At 36.6% G+C, this 25,755-nt stretch overlaps 1 protein-coding gene across 3 annotated transcripts in view; it reads left to right on the top strand.

The window, feature by feature from the left end:
- The first annotated feature begins 950 nt into the window (after positions 1–950).
- The window catches only part of trpm3.L (transient receptor potential cation channel, subfamily M, member 3 L homeolog), a 152,369-nt gene continuing 127,564 nt past the window's right edge, over positions 951–25,755 (top strand). Inside the window, exon 1 of one of the 3 annotated variants that reach the window (XM_041564231.1) lies at positions 951–1,350. In XM_041564231.1, coding sequence (XP_041420165.1) covers positions 1,261–1,350 — 90 coding nt within the window. In that variant the 5' untranslated portion in view covers positions 951–1,260. The remainder of the gene's footprint in view (positions 1,351–25,755) is intronic. The other 2 variants (XM_041564224.1, XM_018258772.2) reach the window with 2 other exon arrangements.

The raw sequence follows: 25,755 nt of genomic DNA, 5'->3' as shown, positions 1-25,755 counted from the left end.
CAATTAAGAAAATGGAAAAAATTCTCTTTGCTTCAAAACTAACAATCCCAAGTATAGGACAAACAGAAAAGAATATCAAATCATTATAAAAATATTAACAATGGTAACAGTACTTGTGGAAAAGCATTCCCTAGATAGTCCTTTTTTTTGGTTTTAAATGGAAAACACTTTCACCTCTCTCCAGTCTACGCCATTATCATCTCAAAATGTTTTACTGTACAGCAATAACTGTTGCAGCTATACTGTGTGAGAAGCAAGACTTCCAAAGGCCCATGCTGTCTCTGCTGCAATCGAGAAGGTGACCCTAGCACCAGGCTCTCTTTGATTCTAATCCTCTCTTTTGTTATGGAACTAAGCAGAACATTTCCTAAAACTAGCTTTCAGGATTTTAATACTAAAACCCCACTGACATTTATTTTTTTATTTTGCTTAGTTTATGGGGTATTATATAACCATAACTTTCTTCATTCTCATCCTTAGTCCATATTCATGTATTTCATTTATCAATCATTTATCATTTATGTGATTGCCTTGAACTTCCATGTATGTTATTTTGTCTGTTAGTAAGATGCCATAAGTACCATCAGTGGACATGATTTCACTAACTGTCAATTTTTTATTTCAATGCGACATTTCAGTAAAGGTTGATTGTTTTGAGCTTCATTAAAAAATACACGTACACATTGCAGGAAAAGAGTTAATGACTGCTATGATGTTTTTTTCCTGCTGATATATGGGTTAATGAAATGCAAAGCACATCCTTATTAGGTCTTCCCCACACTTCAAAGCAACTGCAAGCATACCAAGCAAATAAAGAGCAATCCAGAGAGTATCATCAGGCATCCAGTGACATACCATGTGGCGGTACTGAGAAAGCACGGCATGTGTAAGTGGAAGAAGAGGAGGAGGGGGAGAATGAGAAAGACAGAGAACCAGAGAGAGAGAAGTAGATGTGTTCATTCAGGGCTGCCCCTTTCCTTTAAAATGGTCCTACCCTCCCCTGAGCAGCAGTCTGATTGCTTGCATTCAGCTACATTTGGTATGCATGAGCACTGCTGTTCCAAGAGAGGATGCTGATATCAGGAAGGATCAGGAGCTAGAGCAAATCCACTTTAAGTTCCAGGGAGCATCAGCAGTATGGAATTGTTATGAAGCCGGTTTGGGCTTAATGAATATGGGATGCCAGATTCGCAAGGGCTGTTTGGTTCTTTAGAGGTCTCCAGAAGGTTAATTTTTTCCACTGGAATATTATAAAGGGTCATGAGTCAAAGTGATGCTCCTCGGCCTCTAAACTGGACCATTCGAAAGCTCTGCCACGCTGCCTTTCTCCCTTCTGTCAGACTACTCAAGGTATGAATGCAACACGATGTTCTGAATCATATTATGCAATGAGCATAGTGCCTGAATATGTTATTGTACAACAACAGTGAGCTGCCTAACTTTGGTATCCTGCATTGCAGAAAAAACACACATAGGCACTCACACGCACCAGTTGTTAGCCTTTCATTCAGTTGTTGGCATGTGTAAGCAGGGTTAAAACTGGCGTAAAAAAAAGAGAGCACAATGCTTTTGTGTTCCATAGTGCTTGCTACTCACCCTGAACCATGAAGCCAATCTGTGCAGATCTCTGAATTCAATTCAATTCAAGAGCTGCTGCCAAATGACTTCAAAACCATAAGTATTTCTTCATTTCCTGCGGGACAATTGTCACATAGGGATAGTTTGAAAATCCATTCACAGAGAACAAAAGAATGTCACAGTTGATAAAATGCCCATTTGCTAGATCACCATTTAACTCGGAGATAGCAGTAAACACTAGAATTGAGAATTTCCTTCATTCTGTAACGGAAAGGGTTAATGGTTATTTGACATGGAAACAATGCAAAATGAAAAGCATATTGTGCTACACAGAAACAAAGTCCATTAAAGTCTTAAATTGATAGTGCTCGGAATGCATTCTGTTTATCTTTTGTATTTCATTATCCTTAAGATGCTTTTATTTTACCATCAACATTTTTCGGTATTATCCATGTTCTGTGCATGTCAAACATGTAGCTAGATGCTATAAAACTTGCTTCTTGAGAGCAGCCTTGACCTAATTTTGTTATTATGCAAATGGAAATCCAAAATAACACACTGGAAAAAAAATTGTGCTTAGCCTGGAACCCAAAATAAAACTTTAAAAAATATTTCTAAATATTACAAAGATAGTGATTTTATTCACTATGCTAAACTGGAACCCACAGTATATCTATTTATCTATCTACCTATCTTGGGATACTCATGCAGACTGTAGCCAATAACCCTGACCGGGGGTTGCAGCATTTTGACTTGTACACACATTTTGGGCAGTACTCCTCAAGGACACATTTAATGAAGTTAACAAGTTGATGAATGTTGAATGTGATGAATGTTAGAGTGAATTGCTCTCTAGTGCATGTCAGTGGTGAAATTCCTCTGCACTCTACACAGGAGGCACAGATTACTGTACTCTACATTCCCCTGTGATAAGCAAAGCTGTTTAAAGGGATATTACAGCACTGCAATATTATCTTCGATTTGTAATATTTCGTGTATGTCTTTAGTTTAATGTTCCCTTCCCTGAAGCCTTGTGTTTGACCTCATTAGTTTTGTTTTAATGATATGTTCATTATAAACTTCAGTCTGGGTGCTTTTCAGGCTCCTTCCTTGATTAAAATAAAAAAAGAACTCTATTTAAAACTAGGATCCTTGGATTCATCTTCAGATAAGCTACAGGTCTAGATAAGAGGAGTCTGAAATGAGTGTGTACTATGTATCTGACAGATGTCTCCACTATAATGGCAAGAGGCCATGGGAGGGAATACGTGCCACGCTGAGGATTTATGAAGGGAAGATACAATGACATATACAATACACAGTATCATTATACATAATTTGACAACAACATGAAAACTGTATAAGACAAAGGCAAAAACTTAATTAATGCAACCCAATCAATATTAGTTAAGAAGTCATTATGAGATTAAATGAAAATTGCGAAGAGGTTATGGGAAGCAAATCATTACTGAAGATGGAATCTTTCTGAAAAATAGCTAAAGAGTATTACTCATATTCCCAAGATACAGTGCCTACTAACCTTTCTTTCTGACACTTTTTTTTGTGTGGTACTATGAAAGTGGCAAATGCTTTAACTCATTCTAGACCACAATGCAGCTGATCAGAGGTTTTCAAAAGACTACAAATGCTGAGATATTTATGGAATATGAGTCTCCTTAAGCCTATGTAGCACTTTACAGTCTCAATGTAGTGGTTAGCAATGATATGCAGATCAATCAGTCGCTTCCTTGGAAAACCGCATTAATGCACTCAGTACATAAAGGATATCAAACTTACACCAGTGTTACTGTTTTACATTACTCCCAGCTTTTCATTGCTAAGGTTTAGATATGGGCAAATGTATTCGCCATGCATGGATTCTCTGTGAATTTCCGCACTTCGCCAAGTGAGAATGTTTTCGCGAGATTGCAGTGAAAATTCACTGTCAAAATTGTTGCATGTGAAAATTTTTGGGACACCCATTAGCTTTAATGCATTTGGACAAAAGAGACATGCGTGTAAAAATTGTCGCGCACATAAAAAATGTTGTGCGTCAAAATTATTCGGACGCTACTTACTATATTTGACTAATAATGAAAAGTACATGAAACCAAACTTATTTAAAAAGAAAAAACATAGAGGTTTCCCTAAAGTAATATGCATTGTGACATGTTTCCTGTTCAATGTGAAATTCATTTCATTTCAGTGAAGGGCCACTGGAGGCAATGACGGTCAGAACCAATACAAGTTTTTCCAACCCCCCTTTTAGTCCTCCAACATTTGCTTATAGGCCTTTCACTCAATAAAAACAGATATACTGTATATGAAACCACTATTACTCTGTAATATTTATAAAAACAACTAGGGCAGAAAATGGGTTTAGTATCACCCTAATTGGCTCCGCAGATTGAAAACCGCAGGTGGAGAGGATAAATTTGGAACTAAATGGTAATCTGAAGATAGAATTACTCAGTTTTTATGTGATAGCATATAATGGCGGGATTTGCTACACTTTTATATTGATACCTGGTGTACTGTATGCATGTTTTTTTTATTTATATACAGCAAATATGGTAGTGCAAAAGAGGGCATGGCACTATGAAATGCACAAAGATGAACTGCAGACATACTGTATGGCTCATTTACAAAGGGTTAAGCATAAGTAATGTAATCAGGCCTGCAAAATTGCATTTTCCCATTTGCACCTTGTCCCTCCCCCTCACTGGAGGAGTAAAACAAATGAGCTGTTTCTTGTCAGGAAGCCAATTCTGCCATTCATTTACAGGTGTCAGTTATCACTTAAAACAAAGAGGATGATAAGTGATGGGCCAATGGCTTGATATCAGTGAACAAACTGCATTAGCAGTGCAATAGTGCCCAGATGAGCTACTCGTGTATGGGTGTCCCCTGTTGCAAACATAATAAAGGCACTTTATGATAAAATCAGCAAGCTACCAAAAAACGAAGTCCTCAGCAGAAATTTAAGCAATTATGTCTACTTTGAATCTACTTTGACACAAGGTAATGACACTAAAAGTGTGCAAAAACATATCACTTAGTGCTTATTTAAAAAGCACTTGCATCCGGAATATGTCAGCCAACTACACCTAGCACTAGACTGGAAATCCAGCACTATGTGCAGAGTACTGTGCCTATACAGTAGGGGCAAAGTAGCCCTGTTCTATATGCCTGCCATATTGCACACAGAAAATACAGGACTCTGTTGTGGCCTGTGCCTGCCAGCGCTCTGTAACTTGCTATGTTAGGAGACGGGTACACAGGGTACAATTAAGTATGGCAACCCTTTATGAATACAGCACTGCCGAAGAGTGAAGCAAACAACACAGGAAAAAATAACAGAAATCTTCAGCGTGCATAACTATTCACTCCCCCTAAATTCAGTACTTTGTAGAGCCACCATCTGTGGGAATTTCAGTTGCAAGTCGCTTTGGATAAGTCTCTATGAGCTTACCACATCTTGCCACTGGGATTTTTGCCCTTTCCTCAAGGCAAAACTGCTCTAACTCCTTCATGTTGGATGGTTTTCGCTTGTGAACAGCAATCTTCGAGTCTGACCACAGATTCTCAATTGGATTGAGGTCTGGACTTTGACCAGGCCATTCCAACATATTTAAATGTTTCCCCTTAAACCACTCGAGTGTTGCTTTAGCAGTATGCTTCGGGTCATTGTCCTGCTGGAAGATGAACCTCCGCCCCAGTCTCAAATCACAGGCAGACTGACACAGGTTTTGCTCAAGAATATCCCTGTATTTATCAGCATCCATCTTTCCCTCGATTCGGACCGTTTGGGTTTGGACATAGCATTTTCCTTGGTGGCTGAAAAGTTCAATTTTAGTGTCACCTGACCAGAGCACCTTCCTCCATACATTTGGGGAGTTGCCCACATGCCTTTTGGCAAACTCAAAATGTGCCTTCTTATTTTTAACTTTAAGTAATTGCTTTTTTTTGGCCACTCTTCCATAAAGCCCAGCTCTATGCAGTGTATGGCTTATTGTTAGTGATGGGCGAATTTGCGCTCTTTTGCTTCGCCGGAAAATTCGCGAATTTCACACGAATTTCGTGAATTTTTTTTGATGCCTGGCGAATAAATTCGCCCATCACTACTTATTGTGGTCCTATGGACATATATTCCCAGTCTCTGCTGTGAACTCCTTCAGGGTTACCTTTGGTCTCTGTGATGCCTCTCTGATTAATGCCTTCCTTGCCCAGTCTGTAAGTTTTGGTGGGTGGCCCTCTCTTGGCAGGTTTGTTGTGGTACCATTGCTGTGGTACCATGTCAGAAAAGGTGTTTATACTGACAGATCATGTGACACTTAGATTGCACACAGGTGGACTTCATTTCACTAATTATGTGACTTTTAAAAGTAATTGGTTGCACCAGGATTTTTTAGGGGCTTCATTGCAAAGGGGATGATTACATATGCACATGCCAATTTTCAGTTTTTTTTTTTTTTTTATATATATATTTTTCTCATTTCACTTCACCAACTTAGACTATTTTGTGCAGATCCATCAAATACGATTAAGAAACATTTAAATTACAGATTGGAATGTAATAAAATAGGTCAAAAGCCAAGGGGGTGAAAGGCAGTGTATTGCGTGCTATTCTTTTTTAAGCTAAATTGAGGAAGGGGAACAATATTAAGAAAACACTCAAATATAGACCTACTGTATGGAATTAAGACACAAAAATAGTGCTACCAACCAGAATGTCTGTAGTTGAGATGAAATTTGTCCCCATTAGTGATGGGCGAATTTGCGCCGTTTCGCTTCGCCGAAAAATTCGCGAATTTCGCGCGAAATTCGCGAAACGGCGAAAAATTCGCGAAGCGGCGCCGGCGTCTCGTTTTTGACGCCGGCGCCCGTTTTTGACGCCGGCTTCCGCCTGGCGAATAAATTCGCCCATCACTAGTCCCCATGATTTTCTCCGATTTTCCCTCATGATGTCCCTGTGTTGTGCCTGTGCTTGTGCTTTCCTGTCATTCTTGACATCAGATCTGATCTATATCCAGGATTTAAATGGAGTTCAATCTTGCTGCAGCTTTGCTATGACCCATCCAGTTAGGCTGACAATCAAAATCTCATTTACCTCTGTAGGTGGCATAGAAATTGGATTTGCATGATTTTCATGCACTGAGCTCTGGTTGAAACCATTACTGTTTAGGTGATTTTTATTTGAAAACCCCATCTGATTGAGTCAATACAAATTGTGTGCAGTTGCATTTTCAAATCTCAAAGGCATAGTCATAGGGGTATATGACTATGAAGATTTTCATTCATCCAGGTCATAGTATATCTAGTATAGGTCAATGTAAAAACAACTGGACTTGCTGAGTAATCAATGAAGACGTTTCACTACTCATCCGAGCAGCTTCTTCAGTTCAACTGACTGGTGTGGGAAGTTCTCGGCATATAAACTCTTCCACTAATCCATTTACAATGGCACATTGTAACTCTTCAAAGAGGTGACATCTGAAGAAACTCACAGAGGTGTTGATTCTGTGTAGTTGTGATACAATATCTGTTGTTTGATTCCTACCATCCACTGGAACACAAACTGGGTGTCATTCGAACCCTGCACCACCGGGCGGAATGTGTGGCAACTGATACAGAGTCCAAAGACAAAGAGCAAAAACATCTCAGAGGAGCTTTGAAAGCGTGTGGCTACCCAGACTGGGCCTTTGTCAAAACAGCAGCAACCAAGCCCAACAGGAACACCAATAGAAATAACCACCCGGAGACACATAGTAGGCGAAACATAGTCATCCCATATGTAGCTGGAGTGTCAGAGAAACTCAGGAGGATTTTCAACAAACACCATGTCCCTGTGTTTTTCAAACCTAGCAACACACTGAGACAAAAACTGGTACACCCAAAGGATCCAACACCAAAAGAAAAACAAAGCAATGTGGTATACGGAGTCCAGTGTAGCGAGGAGTGCACAGATCTATACATCGGGGAGACAAAACAACTGCTCTCCAAGCGAATGGCTCAGCACAGGAGGGAGAACTCTACAGGGCAAAACTCAGCTGTCTTTCTACACTTAAAAGACAAGGGACACTCCTTTGAAGACAGCAAGGTCCAAATCTTTGATAAAGAAGACCGCTGGTTTGAACGAGGCGTGAAAGAGGCGATTCGTGTCAAGGTGGAGAGACCATCTCTGAACAGAGGTGGGGGCCTTCGGCACCACCTGTCTGCTACATACAATGCTGTTCTAACATCTGTACCCCGGCGGATTCAGAACACTTCACACATCCATTCATGCAACTTTCACAAGTAACACCTGTATCTAGGAGTTGCATGACACATTGGTAATCCTATCACAACTACACAGAATCAACACCTCTGTGAGTTTCTTCAGATGTCACCTCTTTGAAGAGTTACAATGTGCCATTGTAAATGGATTAGTGGAAGAGTTTATATTCCGAGAACTTCCCACACCAGTCAGTTGAACTGAAGAAGCTGCTCGGATGAGTAGTGAAACTTCTTCATTGATTACTCAGCAAGTCCAGTTGTTCATAGGGGTATATTTATCAAAAAGTGAACTTAGAGATCACCACAGTACAGTACAGTGAAATTCTGCCACTCTCCATTCATTTATATTTGATAATGAAAGGCATATTTATCAAAGGATAAACTTTCACTTTCACCCTTTGATACAAGAGACACATTCTGCTTGTCTAATAGAAGTATTTAACAAGGTACGGAATACTCAAGAAAAAGTGTAACAACCCACTACTGCTACCTACTCTCAGACTCCCACCTAATTTTAATAATCATGCCACCGTAACTGTCAGCTTAGTTCTTTCTGCAGTCTTTACCTTGAGTGAGTAATGGAGAAGTTGACACCCCCAAAGTTTCCCTAGAGCAAGAAAGATTACACGAGAGCCTAATGGCTGACTGGAAAGACATTTTTCTAATGCTGTATTATTTAGAAGGTAGAAAGTTAAGGATGTTGATAAAATTGTTTGTTGCCAAAACAGAGTGCACACATTTGGCACATGAATGAAATCATTAAGTAAAAACAATGAATCTTATAAGGTTGCATATGCAACATTAGAAAACGTATTACAGAATAACGTGCTGAGATTAACAATATTATTCAGTAAATTTAGAATCTTATTTTGAATGATTGTTGTAAAAAGGAATTGGCATGCACAGAATCCAGGATTCAGTTTAGGTCAAGTCCCGGGACATGGATTTGCAGGATTCAGATTCTATCATCAATAGGGGTCATTTAAAAATGCAAGAGTAGTTGTGCTCCAGCAATTTTCCTCACAGTCAGTTGTGCATTAAACCCCAGTGCTTGTGTCCAGTACTTGGGTCCAGGCAGTAGCTCCAGTGTTCACTATACCAACTGCATCAATAGGTGCAACGCAGTTGTGTCTAAACAGTCTGGCACACAGATTACAACTGTTTAAGTAGTTGTGTTGTTTTCAGGCCACCATAAGGGGGGACACGGGGGACATTCATTCTGAGCCCGTTAGATTTTTGGGTCCTGAGGGGGTCCCGGCCTTGCAGCACTTACTTGAATTAGCCAGACCCCCTGCTATTACTATAATGTCAAAGTATAACTGCTAATGTTAATTCTAATATAAATTCTAAAGGTCTATCAAGTTTTTCAAATTCATTTGCAATGCCCTAGAGTAATAAATGTCATTGCAAAAGGCTAAAGGGACTCATCAATTAACATTGGGGTAAGGTACAACCGATTCCAAGCTCCTTTTTTTAGTCGGGCTGTTGCTAACCAAGAGTGCTGCATACTTAAGTGTAGGGGTTAGAAGTGAGCAGCAATTAAATTCCCTCCTGGGATATCCCCAAGTCGCTCAGTATGTGCAAGTTGGAGAGTACCATACTGACCTTAATGCTTGTCTAAGGCCAGGGTTCCCTTGCAAACATTAATGCCGTCTAAGCTCAAAATGCCAGAAGTTACAGTATCCTCACTACAGAATATGTAGCTACACCATGTGTCTGAGTAACAAATAAATTCTTGTGCAACTGCATTTGTTTTGCAAAGTAAGGTTATTTATAGTAGTGAAGAATGGCAATGCAAGATCTTTGAGGGTTGTAAAGCCCAGTTGCACAGCAAGTAACAGGTCAGTTATTTGTCAGCTAAGAGAATGTATGGAAAGACGTTGGAAAACTGTTTTGTATTGGGATATGTGTTGGCTAGGCTCTGGTCACAACCCACATTTTAATTAAATGCATCTTCACAACATTATATAATGCTTATCATTTTAAGATTTTTTTTTAATCTTCTATCCATCCATCCATTTCCGCCTTAAGCAAACATCAGGAAATAGGACTGCCCTTCTTATAAAGTTCAAGCTAACTTATCATGTGCAGTAGTCTAAAACCCTGCTATAGCTACACAACCCAAGAAGTAGATGAAAGCATGACATTAAGAGAGAGGCACGGACTCTCCGTTCTGCAGGTAATTATTTTCCTTCTGTTCGTTAGATTATTGGTTTAATGTCCACTCTTCTTAAGCACTGATGAACTGTGTTGAGTTTCATTGCAGTTGAAAAATGGCTGTGGTCAAAAACTGGCATAATATCAGGTAGTGTCATTTTTTTCTCCCTATGTATTGAGCTGTTTGTGCTAGTCCTTCGCTTTCTCTGTAAATCTAAATACCCTCAGATGATTCTTTTTTTCTGATGTTGGAAAATACAAGTACAAGAATGCTGGAGCACCTTTGTTAACCTTTGATAACTTTTTAATAATACAGTTTCTCTTAATATTCAATTGAATATATATTTTTATTGCAATGTGATATAATTGCTTCTACCAAAATAATTTCAACAAACAATCTAACAAAAAAAAACTCAATCTAAAGACTGTGTCCATTATTGATTATCTGACCCTATTTTGCAGAATTAGCAAAGTGTATCCAGCTACTAACACAGCTTCTAACACATCATATCTGCTATACTTGATACTGGTCTTTATGAGGACATGATGGCACTTGAGGACCTGAGAGTATTATAATTTTATTATTCAGATACTATAATTTAGGGCTAATTTTGAAACTCAAGTGAAAATTGCTAAAATGGATCCTTGTTTGGATCTTATTCACAAAGGTACTTTGCACCCATACAGATGATAGATATAATTGCTTACCTGTCTCTCAATTGTATAATGTTTAATTTTAGTAATAACAATTTGATACGCCAGTGCTAATCAAAAGTCAAAGTTCTGCAGTAATCAAAGTCAAAAGCCCATGATCAAAAGATTTCCCAGATGCTCCTCTCAATTTACCTTAGGATAAACAGCATCTCTGATAAATAAATTCACAGAGAGCACACTCCATCATGAATGATGTCCTTTTCATACAATAAGATATAGAATTGCACAAGTGTAGTTGTGCACAAAATAGAGACTCCCCTATCTCAATTGTTTCCCTCCAGTATGGTAACAGCTGTCACCAGTGCAGATTTATTAATGATCTGCAACACACAGTCTTTCTGTTTGCTACTACCTTAGGAAACAGGCATCAGTTTGGAATCATAAACGAATAGGAGACAGCCTTTAAAAAAAGATACATTTTTTACAATTTTTTGTTAAAATTTTGCTTTTTTCCCCCAGGCCTTGATTAAAATTTATTTTATGTCTTTCCTCCAGTATTGAAAAAAGTAATCTGATTTTTCCTCATTATTTACAGCACTATTCTTGTTAATTGAGTCAAAGGTGGTATACATGTATTTTGTACTAATCACATTGATCACAATGATCCCATGATTACATTGATAAAGGGCCAGTGTAGGTACAACATGTTTTATATTCTGTGTGAAAGGTATTTTGTAATGGATTTTTCAATACACGGATATGTTTTTTTTAATGAAATGATTTTTAAAGGTCCCTGAATCATTATTACTGAATATTAAACGAACAAATATGTGGCAAAAAGGGAAGCTTACCAGATGAACCTGGTACTCAAACCTCATGCCCATCCCATGCAATGGACCAATCATACTAAATTAATGTTATTATAATAAAGGTTAAAAGCACACATCCTTAAGGGAACCTGGGACCTAGTCTACTGCATTTCATGTTGAAATACAATATCATAAAAGGCATGATGGCCTCTGGGATTATATTAAAAACAACTGCCAATATATTTTAAACCATTAGATACAAACAAGAATAAAATCCTATTCAATATATAAAAACATAACATCCCCAATGGGACCTATATCTGTGGCATGCAGTATGTTGGGACACTGTTGCACAGCTCTTAACAAAAACTGCAAAACAGCTGAATGCAGTCTCTAAGAAGGAAATTTTATTTTATGGTAATATAATATGCGATTGACCTTTAGCACTAATGATTTATATGGTGAGTGGGATTGTATAATTTTATGTGTATATTGGTAGCTGTATCTATATAATGCCATACTCAGGCCTTTGATGGAATGGTAATTTTTCTTTTGAGAATACGATTTATTTTAATAGAGCCACTGGGCAATTGGGCACTGTTTTGCCCCCGTGATAAATATTCATAGTGTGACCAAGAAGTCTACAGCCTGTACTTTTGTACTCTATTGTATTATTGTATTATAATTCTACAGATTAAATATTACCTAATTGTTTCACCTACTGTATGATGAATTCAGTGAATAGTTTGTATCTGCTTTTCAGATTCATTTCTAAGACAGATTCATTGCTGAGATTGACAGCCTATCTGATACTCATTTTAGGACTTTCATGTTAGTTTAATACCTTATTACACAAAGACATTGAATGCACATCTGATCATACATAGACTTTAAATATTTCCATGATCTGAATAAAATATCAGCCTGAGAAATATACCATCATTGTTGACTATTCTATTAAGTCAGAATTTGCTAGTTACATTGTGTTAGATTTGTTGTATCTTTTTTTCTTAGATGTTCTATGTTCAGGATCTGCTTTGGGATTCAGTTTACGTCTTTGATAATGATTAGTGTAAGACTGCCAGATCTATGTGATTGAGGGCTTTTTGAGCTTGTGAAAAAACTGATAAATATAATTAAAGGCCTCCTTTTGTGCAGTTAAATAAATGTTTACCAACAATACAACATCAAAATTTGGAGCAAAAGTCTATGGTATCTTTACAATGGGCAATTAAAACTAGGTCACATATAATCTACAGATAGATGAGTACAATAAAGGATCCAGATCCTTTTATACACTCATGAACTTTCTCCATTCCTTTAGGGCTTTTGATTTAAGGCAAAATATAACAATATAACAAAATCCTATTTAACAATTAGCAAATACACGGAATTTTTCTAAAAGTCATATATACATATAAATTGCCATAGAATTGATACATTTTAATATTGTTAGAATGTGGTGTCAATTCAGTCCTATAATTTATCATATAATAAATTAATTTGCTAAGGAGTTGTGTAATTGCCAACTGCATTTCCTGTGTTGAAACTGCTGACCTGTTTTCTGCTCTGCTGTAAGTAATGTGAAGCTGTGCCAGATTCTCAGAGATGTCTGTCCAGGGAAGTATAAAAATGTTTCTATAATCTCTGCTAATCTGATTTGACTCCTGCATTCTTCCAAGCACAATATTGCTGGGTGAGCGATCACTGGTTAGCCTTGCTGTAATTTGTTTTTTGTGCTGGGTTTGTTTCAAATCTGGGTTAAACCTATTAAGTGAAATTATCATTGTCATGATCCATTTTTTTCTGTATTTTTGTTTAGTAGAATATTGTACTTTTTTACCTCGCTTACTATTCTATGAAAAAGATAGTTTTGTCAAATGAACATGAGTACATACCTATATCCATTCTTATTCTGTATCTTTGTCTGAATTTCTGTATTACAGTATAATTCTATAAAAATATATTGTAAAAATGATAGATTAGAATGATTTAACATTATCACATGTTGAAATCAAATGTACAGTTTGCTGGATGAATACTTTTTTCCATTCTGTCTCTTTAAATGTATCTATTTAATGCTGGACAGGGATAGATAATACACACCATTGTCAATATGGTGTGTACTCATTAGCCTGGGTAATCCGTGCTTGGTCCAGCTGCTTGATAAAGGAAGACTATAACAAGGACATGGACTTGGCATCTGTGATTGCATCAGAAAGCCATGGTTTAGCCCAGACTGATAAATACAGAATTTCATGTAACTCCCTAGAAAATGAGTTTTTTTCCTTTGCTGTCAGAATGAGGCAAATTCATTTGCAAGCTGCAGCTGAAGCTTCTGTGCTTCTCGAGTCCAACAACCATTCTGTATTGCAATTGTGTTAACTCTTGAGAAGGAGGCAAACATAATATACACATTTCTCCTTTGCTGAAAGACACATTTACATTGTTTTTTAGCTAGAACTGTAAACAAAATACAACAGCAACTGAAATATGTTATTTATCAATTTACTGAAAATCATGTGTTTTTCAAATACAGAATAATGTACTGTAAATGCTGCACCCTCAAACACGGATGCATAAACGGGAATCTGATTTTGATTTATATATTCTAAAATCCAGATGTTTTTAGTGAGGGATAAAGCCAAGTGTTAATTTGTATCTAGGAGGGTGATATTATTTAAAATGTTGTTTTAGAAAAAATGTATAACTTTACATTTGAAAGTGCTATGGTCACATTGAGAAGTGTCAACCTTATAGACAGAGCAACAACACCTCTTAATATATGAGTACAGAACCTTTAAAAATAACAGGGGGCAATTTGACAGAAGCCAGTTTTGAAATACAGGAAGCCCATCTCCCATAGACTACATTATCAGCAAAGAATTAAACTTTTTTTAATGATTTCATTTTTGCTAGACTAAACAGCACAGAGTACAAAATTGTCCAACCTTTGTAAGCAGTTACAGCAACACTGGTCAGCAAGTATCTGCTTGTTTTGATATGTAGAAACTGAGAGATAACTGCAAGTGCCTGGGCTTACCCCCAGATAAGTAATGTTTAAGTAATGTTTCTAATTATTTAAATATGTTTTTAATTACTACACTAAAGATATATGCTATATTGTTTTATGAAAATAAAAAATGATCACCAAATCTGTCATCCTTTATAAGATTAAATACTGAATGAATGTTTTGCAGAGCACTAGCAATATCCTTAAGAAACTAAGTTATCATTACCTCCAACATGGCCATTTAATTAACTTGATCTGAATTGCTGGCATATTTTGTCAAGTTTTCAATACATTAAACATGGTATACAGGCAACATGACAGCAGTATCTAGCAGCATATGTGGCAGTAATGTATTCATATCTGAAATGCCTCAGCAGGAATTTGCTAGCCACCAGAGAATGTGTGAAAGCATTACCTGTACTAATTAACCAAGCATATCATATAAAAATACAGCCACTTATGCAGAAATGTTTTACTGAAAGATGCCCTACCAATGAATACAATCTGTGTGGATACATGTTTGGCTGGGTTAGGTAAGGAAGGATAGAAATTTTGATTGAGGGACATGACAAGGGAACCACTCAATTTGACCCTGCCCCAAGAGCCATTCAACTGAACCCCATTATTATATACCTTAATGAAACCGGAGGAAGAGATGGGGTAAAATGGACACAGCATTTATTGTCATTTTATCAAATAGAAAGGACCTTGCCAGCCTAACCTGAGGCAATATTATAAAGCCAGAATTTAACAAGAGATTGCTACTCTGCTCTGTGCCAACATGAGAGAAGTTCAGCAGCCCTGCTAGCTGGTCATGAATCTGCAGTGTCTTGATAATCCAAGTGGGTTGTCACGTAGCACAAGCAGTAGTAGTGTCTGTATCAATCAATCCACCGTGCAGTCACAAAAGAGACCCCCCTTTCTCCTTCTTCTAAACTTGTGTGCAGTAATCTGTCAAAATGATGCCGGCGTCCATTAAAGTCAATAATAAATTCGGCATCACTATTAAGAAACTAAACTTTCATTTGAAGCAAAACTGGTTCTTTACAGTGAGGACAGTGAGGTTGTGGAATGCCCTGCCAATTGATGTTGTGATGGCTGATTCTGTTAATGCCTTTAAGAGTTTTAGTGGCCAATTAATCAAAGGTCAGATTTTAGTGGTTTTAAACTCACAAACTTTAAAACTATGAATGTAGAGAAATTTATTAAAAAAAATCCCAATTAAAAAAGTATGAACAGAGAAAACCTTTAAAAGTCCAAATTGATACTAAAGCAGTCCAAAAGAATCAGCACAGCTTCCCACTGACTTCTATAGGACCTTGACAACTTTTACCTGATGACGTTTTGTATTATTGGTTTTCACTTAAAAACACCTGACATTTTTAGAGCTTTTTTAAAAAAATTAGAAAACCAAAATTTTTTTTAAATTTGTGGAAAAATGTGAAATTCGATTGTTAGTAAATTACCCCATTAATATATTAATTTTCGAGTATCAATGTCTTTAAGAGTGTAAACTCAGACATGAGAATGGTAAAGGTGTCTTAAAGGGGCTGTTCGCCTTCAACACTTTTTTTGTTTCATTTTTTTTAGATAGTTCACCAAAAATAAAGACTTTTCTCAATGACTTTCTATTTTCTATTTGCAATTGTTCCCCTAATATTGAAGTGTAGATTTGCATTTGTCACCTTCTTTTGTCTTTCTAAAGCAGCTTTGGGAGAGGGGACACAGACTCTGCAAACTTTCTAAACATTTCGTTGACACATTTCTTATCTTTGGCCCTGCTGAGCTGAATTGCATTAAAGGCAGGTATTATAATTCCACAGATGCTGTTGAGAAATGTAGCAATAAAATGTAGCAATGTAACAATTGTTATAATGAAATGTAACAGTTCAGAATCTTGACGTGATTTACAGAGCTGCCAGACTGAAACACCAGAGACAGGAACATGAAACCTTAGAGTTTTGGAAAAAACGGTAACAAATAAAGAAAATAGAAAGCAATTGAAAAGTCTTTATTTCTGTTGAACTATATGAAAACAAGTGAACTGAAAAAAGTGTTTGGACGGTGAACAACCCTTTTAAGGGGCCCAAGAATTTCTAGTTCATCTGCTAGTTCAAGGTAAATATAAGTAAAAACAGATTTGAGGGGTATACATCTATAATAACTTCCATTTTATCCACCAAATGAATGTGAGAGTTTTCTGTGAGCAGAGGGAACACGATCTAACTAGAGTGCTTTCTCAGAGGTACATTTGCTATTTACTTAGTACAGATCAGAAGAGTTCTGCTTCTGTGATATCATGAACAAACAAATAAGGCAAAAGGTTGCCAATGAGCAGATCAGAAAGCAAACAACTCATAAATCCTTATAAGCGCTGTGCTTACTCCAGCACCCGTTCATGCCCGGTATTTATAAGGAAAAACATCTAACTTCAAGAAAAAATCAAATATGTCAGGATTTGGTATAGAAATCCTTTGCAGAAACACTGTAAAACTCATTGTGACATTATCTATCTAGTTTAGTTCTTTAGTCCAGACATGAGTATTGCTAGTTGGCTTTTCTAACTAGCAATTCTTATATAGCAAAACGGGTACACTATAAACTGGGGTACCTCCATCTAGGGTCAGGAAAAACTGGTCTGTAATTCTTCTCATTGGGGATGTTTCTGATCCACAGTCAAAGGTTAATGTGTTTATTTGCAGGACACTGTACCTTTAAGACAACTTGCATACATACAGCCTGCCAGCCAGGAGCACCTTCATATAATATTGCAGATTGCAACTACCTATGTGTCTCTGAGCTGCTGGGGGATCCCCACTTATGTGGCAGTTTCTTCAGAGCCCTGAAAAGGACTACCTTTGCTTCTGCACCCTAAACAGAAAGTGATGTTCTGCCACTGGGGTTTCCTACTGACTATCCACACACGATAATAATATCCAGGATTGTACAGCACCTTGCTTTCAATCTACTGCTTCACTTCCTGTGCAGGTCCTTCCTTCCTGTCAGGGTTGCAGACTCCACGCCCTCCCTGAACAAAAACAATAGAGAGGTTGTCACCATGGTGAGAAGGGTGAATATTTTGTGCTACTTTGTATGTAGTGTGATAAACTGCTTGGTTAGCAGTGGGCTAAATGATTCTGCTATGTTGGTGCAGGTAAAGCAGTCAGACAACCACAAAAATTAATGGTACATAGAACATGGCAGTTCTGCTCTCATGGCAGGAAGAGGGGAACAGGAACAGGTATATAAATCATAAGGCAATGGCAAAACAGCAGTAATGCCCTTAACCAAAATGTCCAAGGATTACTACATGTAAAATACTGTCTGCTAATACTCCTATGTAGATGTATGCTCTTCCCAGTTTTAGGAGGAGAATGCCAGTGCCCAAGTTCAGTTTCTGTGAATCCAATTAAATATATTTTACAAAAACTGAGGCATTAGTATTGCATTTTGGCCAAAATATGTAAGCTCAGGTGCCACATCAAGGTCCCTAGTTGAACGTGAGTCCTAAACTGCCTACTGTCTATTTAATATTTAAAAAAACATTTATAAACATTAGACCCCTAGCAGCACTGAGCGGTGGAACCACGTTCACCACACTTTGCTCAGAAATTCTAGTGAGACCAGTTAGGAAGTTTTTAAGTCCCAACTATTTACAGTACAGGTATGGGATCTGTTATCTAGAATGCTTGGGACCTGGGCTTTTCCGGATAACGGATCTTTCTGTAATTTGGGTCTTCATGCCTTAAGTCTACTAGAAGTTCTTTTAAACATGAAATAAACCAAATAGGCTGGTTTTGCTTCCAATAAGGATTAATTATATCTTAGTTGGGATCAAGTACAAGGTAATGTTTTATTATTAAAGAGAAAAAGGAAATTATTTTTAAAAATTTGGATTATTTGGATAAAATGGAGTCTATGGGAGACATTCCGTAATTCGGAGCTTTCTGGATATCGGGTTTCCGGATAAGGGATCCTATACCTGTACATACATATATAAGATACACCTGTGCCTGAATCTTTTCCTATAGGCTCAGTGGCAGCTAGAAGTACAATAGTTGCTACAATATGTACATGAAACAAATAAGAAATTGTGAGGACTTAGTCCAAACAACGTGGTAGCGTTGACCAGCTGCTATTTTTTAAAGCACTACTAACCTACACTCTGGAGTTGCTGCCACAAACAATATTCTGTTAATACACGGACTGTGCATTACTGCTGTGTATTATGTCCTAATAAGGATAATTATAATGCACAACCCCATACTGAGTGGAGACACCAGTTCTATATTTACAGAGAATGCCGTTCTCCAGTAATAAGCGGAGGGTCAAGTCTACTGTTGTTAACAGGGATGACATTTCACAAACTAATATATGCATATGCCTTTACTACCAGGATTACATTTATATATTTCTTTTAATTAGGACCAGATTTTTATATTTTTGTTGCTTTGATGTTACTTTATTGTGAAATGCTCTAAATGGCAGAAGAGTACTAACCAAAATGCCTTTAAAAGGGTATATGTATACAGAGAGGCACCCACTCACCAAACTAATCTAACAGGTCCCAGGGTACTTCAACTACTACTACTACTAACTAATTCATGTGCATAAAAACAGGAAAGAAAATTGACAAATGCCAAAGAATGCTGGGATTAAAAACCAAATGCTACAAATGTAAATAAATATTTTTATTTCTATGCCACATTTGGCATTTTACATAAATAAGAGAGATTAGGATCCTACTGACCATTACAGTTATAGAGATACTGAAACTTTAGGCTGGTTTATGTAAAATATGAATTTCTAGACATATTTGTGTTTAGAGTTTAGTTATCCTATAAGATTTCAGTAACACTGTTTAAATGTCAAACCAATTTTTTTGCACATATACCAGATACCACGAGTGCTAAATAATGACGTAATAGTTTACAGATATAATAAACTTATCAGCTTCATTAAACTGTAAATAAAACATATAGTAATTATTGTACATTATGGGGCCGATTCACTAAGCTCGAGTGAAGGATTCGAATGAAAAAAATTCGAATTTCGAAGTATTTTTTTGGTACTTCGACCATCGAATTGGTTAAATTCGTTCGAATTCGAACGAAATCGAACGAATCGAAGTAAAAATCGTTCGACTATTCGACCATTCGATAGTCGAAGTACTTTCCCTTTAAAAAAAACTTTGACCCCCTACTTCGGCAGGTAAAACCTACCGAAGTCAATGTTAGCCTATGGGGAAGGTCCCCATAGGTTTGCTAACCTTTTTTTGATCGAAGGATTTTCGTTCGATCGTTGGATTAAAATCCTTCGAATCGAACGATTCGAAGGATTTAATCGTTCGATCGAACGAAAAATCCTTCGATCGTTCGATCGCAGGATTAGCGCTAAATCCTTCGACTTCGATATTCGAAGTCGAAGGATTTCAATTCGAGGGTCGAATTTCGAAGTATTTTTTACTTCGAAATTCGACCCTTAGTGAATCTGCCCCATAGAGTAACATATAACTACAAAAGAAAAGTGCCCACAAGATCTTTACATTTTTTATGCCTTGCATTGATTTATACCAGCTAGAATAAAGTACTGCAAAAGCTTTAGCTGCAGTAAATGGTTTTCAAGTCAGCATGTGCGTATACTGTCCCCTTGGTTAAGGATTTTAAAGTTGTTTGCAACAACAGGCGAGTTATTGGACACATATAACTACCCCCTACATACCTCCCAGCTGTCCTGTTTTAGAGGGACAGTCCCTCTTTTGACAGCTCAACCCGCAGTCCCTTGTTTGTACTGGAAAGTCCTGTTTTTCTCTGCACTAAACAGCCAGAAAAACCAACAAAGTTTCCAAACTTAATTGGCTTTCGGCAGAGAGCCTAGAACAGCCACAGCAGCAGATAAGATACTTTTGTAAAAATTTCAAGTTAAGCAAATACGTAATTGTAACAATATAAGATAACAGGTCCCTTGGGAAAAATTAGACTCACAGCTTAAAGGGCAATTCACCTTCATTAGCAAAACAGTAATAACTGAAATAACACAGAAATATGTTCAAACTTTCATAACCTGCCAAATTTTGCAAAATGAACATGGTAATTACCACATGGTGTAACCACAAAAATAGGTGTGGAAAAAAACATTTTGCCAACTTTTTTGTCCCTCTTTTTATTTTTAAAATGTTGGGAGGTATGCCACTATTCAAAAATAAATTGTAAACTTACAAGTGAATTAAAGGGGATGCAAGGTTCAGGAGAAAGACTAAAAAGCACATTTTTGAGTTTTATGGTCATTTTCAGCAGCCTATGAGTAATATTAAATGACCTGTCTATTGATTTCAGTCCAGTAGGCATTTGGACATATTTCTAACAGCCATTTCATTCCCATCCAAGCAAACCAGATGACTCTGAATTCCTTAGAGTGGCTGATAGATGTTTGGATCTAACAGCTCTTTTGATTACCAACTGCATTAAAAGATACAGTTTTAGGGATTAAGAATCAGATTGTATGTGAGTACATCAGTACATTTTGATTTTTATTTGATGGGGGATATGCAATATCTTGATTTTAAGAATAGGATTGTACTGTATGTAAGTTGTAAGCCAGCATCTCTACATTTAGATTTTTCTTTGAAGAATACTTTTCACATATATTTGCATGTCAAGTAAGGCGTGTTGTCTGAAAAGTCATCTTTTAACCATTTCTAGAAGTTCCTTTACATACAGAAAATATGGGTTACTGAAGGCAGGCACAAGAGCTACTGTATATTAATCTGTGCTTCTATAAGTGATCTATCAAAGTATAAATTATTCTGGGCCACCAATCTGAATTGCAAGTTTAGGCACATATTGTGTCAATTTATGATGTCTTAACATCTATGTAATACAAGATGAGACTGCTTTTTATTAAGTAATAGTGGGATTTGACTTAATTTTCATTGTGAAAGGCTTGAGCACATTAATAAAAAAAAGGTTGGTTGACAGAATTTTGTTTTTCCTTCCTGCTTTTGTCCTCCGTAGCTTAAAGTTTTTAACTCTTCCTCTTCCTTCAAACCAACTATATGCTCCCTATTATTCTCCAAAACATCTTCTCATCTAAAGCTGTGACTCCATAAACTCAAGGAAAAAAAACTTCTGACAAATGTATACATAGGGGTATATTTATCAAAGAGTGAAGTTAATAGTGAAGTTCCTTCACTCTCCATTAATTTCTATGGGATTTTTATAGGCGTATTTATCAAAGGGCGAACATTCACTTCACCCATTGATAAATACCCCTTTCAAAATCCCATAGAAATGAATGGAGAGCTGCGGAATTTCACTCTAGTGGCGGAACGTCACTCTTTGATAATTTTACCCCATAGAGAGAGTCCAAATGGAGGGCTTCCTTTCAAATGAAAAAATGTCTGGAAGCAAGTAACTACAGTATATCAACTAGAAATGCAAATTACTGGACTCCACTTACTCCACTTACCAACTGCATAAAAGTTTATTGAAAAATCAAATAATTAGTACACTGTGATTTTATTTTTTTCTTAATAAACTGTAATTTGTCTGGTAGGTTACACCAAACTGCAGTACTATATTTATAAAAAAAGTGCCAGCCATTTCAGTTTGGATGCATGCAAATATTTCGCTGTAAGAATAGTGAGATTTTATTCTCTCATTTTGTGGTACAACATCTCCATCTGTTATTCACAAAGGGGAGTGTTGGCCCTTGGTTTAAACACACATGACATTTGTTTCACAAACAGAATTTACGTTTTTTCAAAAATGAAAAAGCTTGATGAGTTTTAGGTGACAAGATGAGTAATGTAATCATGAAAAAAAAAAAAGGTTTCATAGGTATAAATAAACAGGATTGTGATTTTGTGACTTAATTTTTGCAAAAATCAATAGATCTGTAATAAGCACCATTGATATGGTACAGTCAAACGCAAATGATATGGTTCAGTGCCATAAGCTTGCATTCAGATCTACAAAGGACCCCAATGGTTTTAAACTCTTTTTTTATTCATAAAGATAAACAAATGTCATTACTTTGCAGCTTTGCAAATCAGCCTGGCTTGTTGTAAACTCAAATATTCAAGAAACTTCCCGCCTCTCTGCTAGAAGTAAAAGTTAAATTACATTTTTAGAGTTTTATTCATGTGAACTTATTAAAAACAGCAATGATTATTATTCATGGAACTAAATGTCATTAAATAAAAAAACTACCTTAATATGGATGAAGTATTATGTATGTAACATAGCTTAGAAACGTTATTAGCTTTCTCAAATGTGGAAAGATATTTTGTAGGATTTTCTACAATTGAAGAGTTCAAGAAAGCACATAAAATATGCATAGTCTGGTGCATTTAGAACTGAAAAGCTCTCGGCTGGTTTAATAAACAGTAAAATATACTTTGCATTAAGAAAACCTTGGAAAAGCCATAAACCCGAAGATTTCATACAGTATTTCTAAACAGTTTAGGTTCTACTGACAGAACACAAGCAGAATGTGATGTTACTACAGTTTATTTATGTTCACGCAATATAAAGATTTTATTACACTGATAAAAATCTGTTTGTTACTAATGCAAACTTTTACATTGTGTAAAACAGAATACTGATTATATCAGAACAAACAGAGCAACTGATTTGGTTTGCCAGCATCGTATGAGTTAAAATTTTAGTTGATTTTCAAACAGCTTTAGATTTAGGTATACAACAGATAAATAGGCTTACCACTTTGTTAAAGTGATCTAACGCTGAATTCCACTTCACATTGATGTAAAATTCATTCACATGTTACATTGGTAAAAAACACAGAACTCATACACAACCTAGCTACACTATAAGGTACTGTAAAGATATTATAACCTTAAACCTCAGGCCTTGGCAACTGAACACAGTGTAATTTCACTAAAGGACAGATAGTTATTCAGCAGTTCAATAACTATAAATAAACGATTTATGCTAAACTTATGATCGATAATATATGTAGAGGTGAGATAACTGTAATTTCTATTCAGGGCCCCCCTGATATTGCATCCTAGTGTCAAAGAAAAGGATGGAAATTTCGTGCAGGAACAGTGTTTGTTTTTTTTTGGGGATAGCAAAAGTGGGAACTTTTTGTGTAGCTCCACTGATAATAAAAAATATTTATGAGTGTATTAGGGTAGAGATTTAAATGGTTGGGTGAATACCCTAGCAATATGAAAACCTGTGTGATGTCAAGAGTCATTATCTTGGATCCATTTCAAGCTTCCAGTGAAGAATTATATTGGGGGCCTAAGAGAGTGAGAACAGTTGCCCTGCTGCATGTGACAAGGAATTACAGTACAATAGAGGTAATAGAGGTATATGGTGAGAACCCATTGCTCTATTAAGCAGGTGTAGCTGGGTCAGTGACTTGTCAGTACCCTATAGTAAAGATCCACCTGAATTGTTCATGACTAAAAGAATGAATAACAAAAGAATCTGGCAAAAGAAATTAAAAGAGAGAGTCCAAGTGAGGACCCAGAGAGGAAAGACACAGTGGTATTAAATGTGTTAACTCCTCATGGATGAAGCTCTAGCAAACGTATTAGTAATTAATACTAGCCATATGAGCAAATACAGAAGCGCAAAAGTACTGTATATGCTTATTGACGAACCTACTAAAGCAGAGATTAGCTGTGACTTTTTCGGATCAAGCTTTTTGACGGCAAAAATCCAAAAAGTTGGGAGAAAAAGTGCAAGATATTTCTTTGATTCGTAATTTTAGAGGTTTTCGAGAGGTTTTGACGCTGATTTTTTTCAACAATATGAAAAAGTTGTAGTTTTTTGTGACAACTCGAAAAAGTTGAGTTTTTTGCGAAGTTTCTGAAACTTGTCCCATTTGTACTTTTTTCTTCATATTTGTTAATAAATTTCAGGACATTTGTGGTTTTAGAGAAAGTGAGTTAAGTTGTGGTTTGAAAAACCTCTAAAACCATTAAAATCTGACCTTTGATAAATAGGCCTCCATGGCTGGGTATAACATAGTAAGAATATAAAAGAAACACTGGGCTTTACATAGCACACAAGCAATATACTGTATGTTCTATGCCTAGTAAATGCTGTCGACTAAATATGCATGTAGCACAATTTATTTTGTTGATTTGTACACAAATCTGATATTTGCTGATAATTTTACAATAAGCACTCATATCAGGATCCAACATTTTCTGGTTTTTTTCCAGGCTCACATAACCACACATTGAGCATAATTACTATCCTGTAAATACATACCAAGAAAGGCAGCTGTTTAATTGTAAATTGGTTCTGAATACATGCATGTAAATACATTATTTTGTTTACATATTTAGACACTAAAGCTAAATCTAAAAAAAATCAATCGAAATAAAAATTGTATAAAGAAAAAAGGGCAGGCACTAGCAGAGACCAGTCTTCCAGGCAGGCCTGTCAAATCATTCAGTAGTTTATTTCAGTACACAAGGATACAGCCTATCCTTGTGTACTGAAATAAACTACTGAATGATTTGGCAAATCTGCCTGGAAGACTGGTCTCTGCTAGTGCCTGCCTTTTTTCTTTTTACGGTGATCCGCTCCCCAAGTTGAGGGTTCATGGTGGCACACCTGGACCTCCCTTCAAAACTGGTGAGTTCTTCTAAAAACCCGAGATTTCTTTGCTGATCAACAAAAGTGTGTGATCTATATTCAAAATAAAAAATGTTCATATAAAATATAGTATAATATCAAACATACTCTGGTTTGATAAAGTTGGGGGGGGGGGCATTTAGCTTTCTCTTTGGCCTAGACCTTCTGAAAAGGTTGGGTATCTGCTTGATGCCGGGACAACTAGGCCTCAGTAATGAAGTGTGCTCTTAGTCGGGATCAGATAGCCTGTGAACAAGGTTATTAGATAGTGATAAGGTTAACTACTCTAATAGCACACTCTAGTAGAGTGTAAGATTAGCAAGTCAGCTAGAGACAGCATTATTGAGCTCCATCATATGATGGATGGTGGATTCAGGTTAGAGATATAACCCTGACGTTCTTACTGGTGATTTTTCTATTTTACTACATCTATTTTGAACATATTGTTTAACCTCTTGGTTAGTCTCTACATAAGAAAACACCTTTCTTAGAAACTCCTAAAAACATATAGCAAAAATTGTTTTTCTTTTATTATTATTCCTTAAAATGTGTGGAGCTTACTAAAGTATATTTTTCTCCAAAGACTTAAGCTCATGAGACACTGTGACAGAAATATGCTTGAACTATTTTTTTAAATGATGTGAAAAGCTTT

Source organism: Xenopus laevis, chromosome 1L, assembly GCF_017654675.1.
Source record: "Xenopus laevis strain J_2021 chromosome 1L, Xenopus_laevis_v10.1, whole genome shotgun sequence".
Classification (NCBI taxonomy): domain Eukaryota; kingdom Metazoa; phylum Chordata; class Amphibia; order Anura; family Pipidae; genus Xenopus; species Xenopus laevis.
Note: the sequence above shows the minus strand (reverse complement) of the source record. Positions and strands in the feature narration are given on the sequence as shown.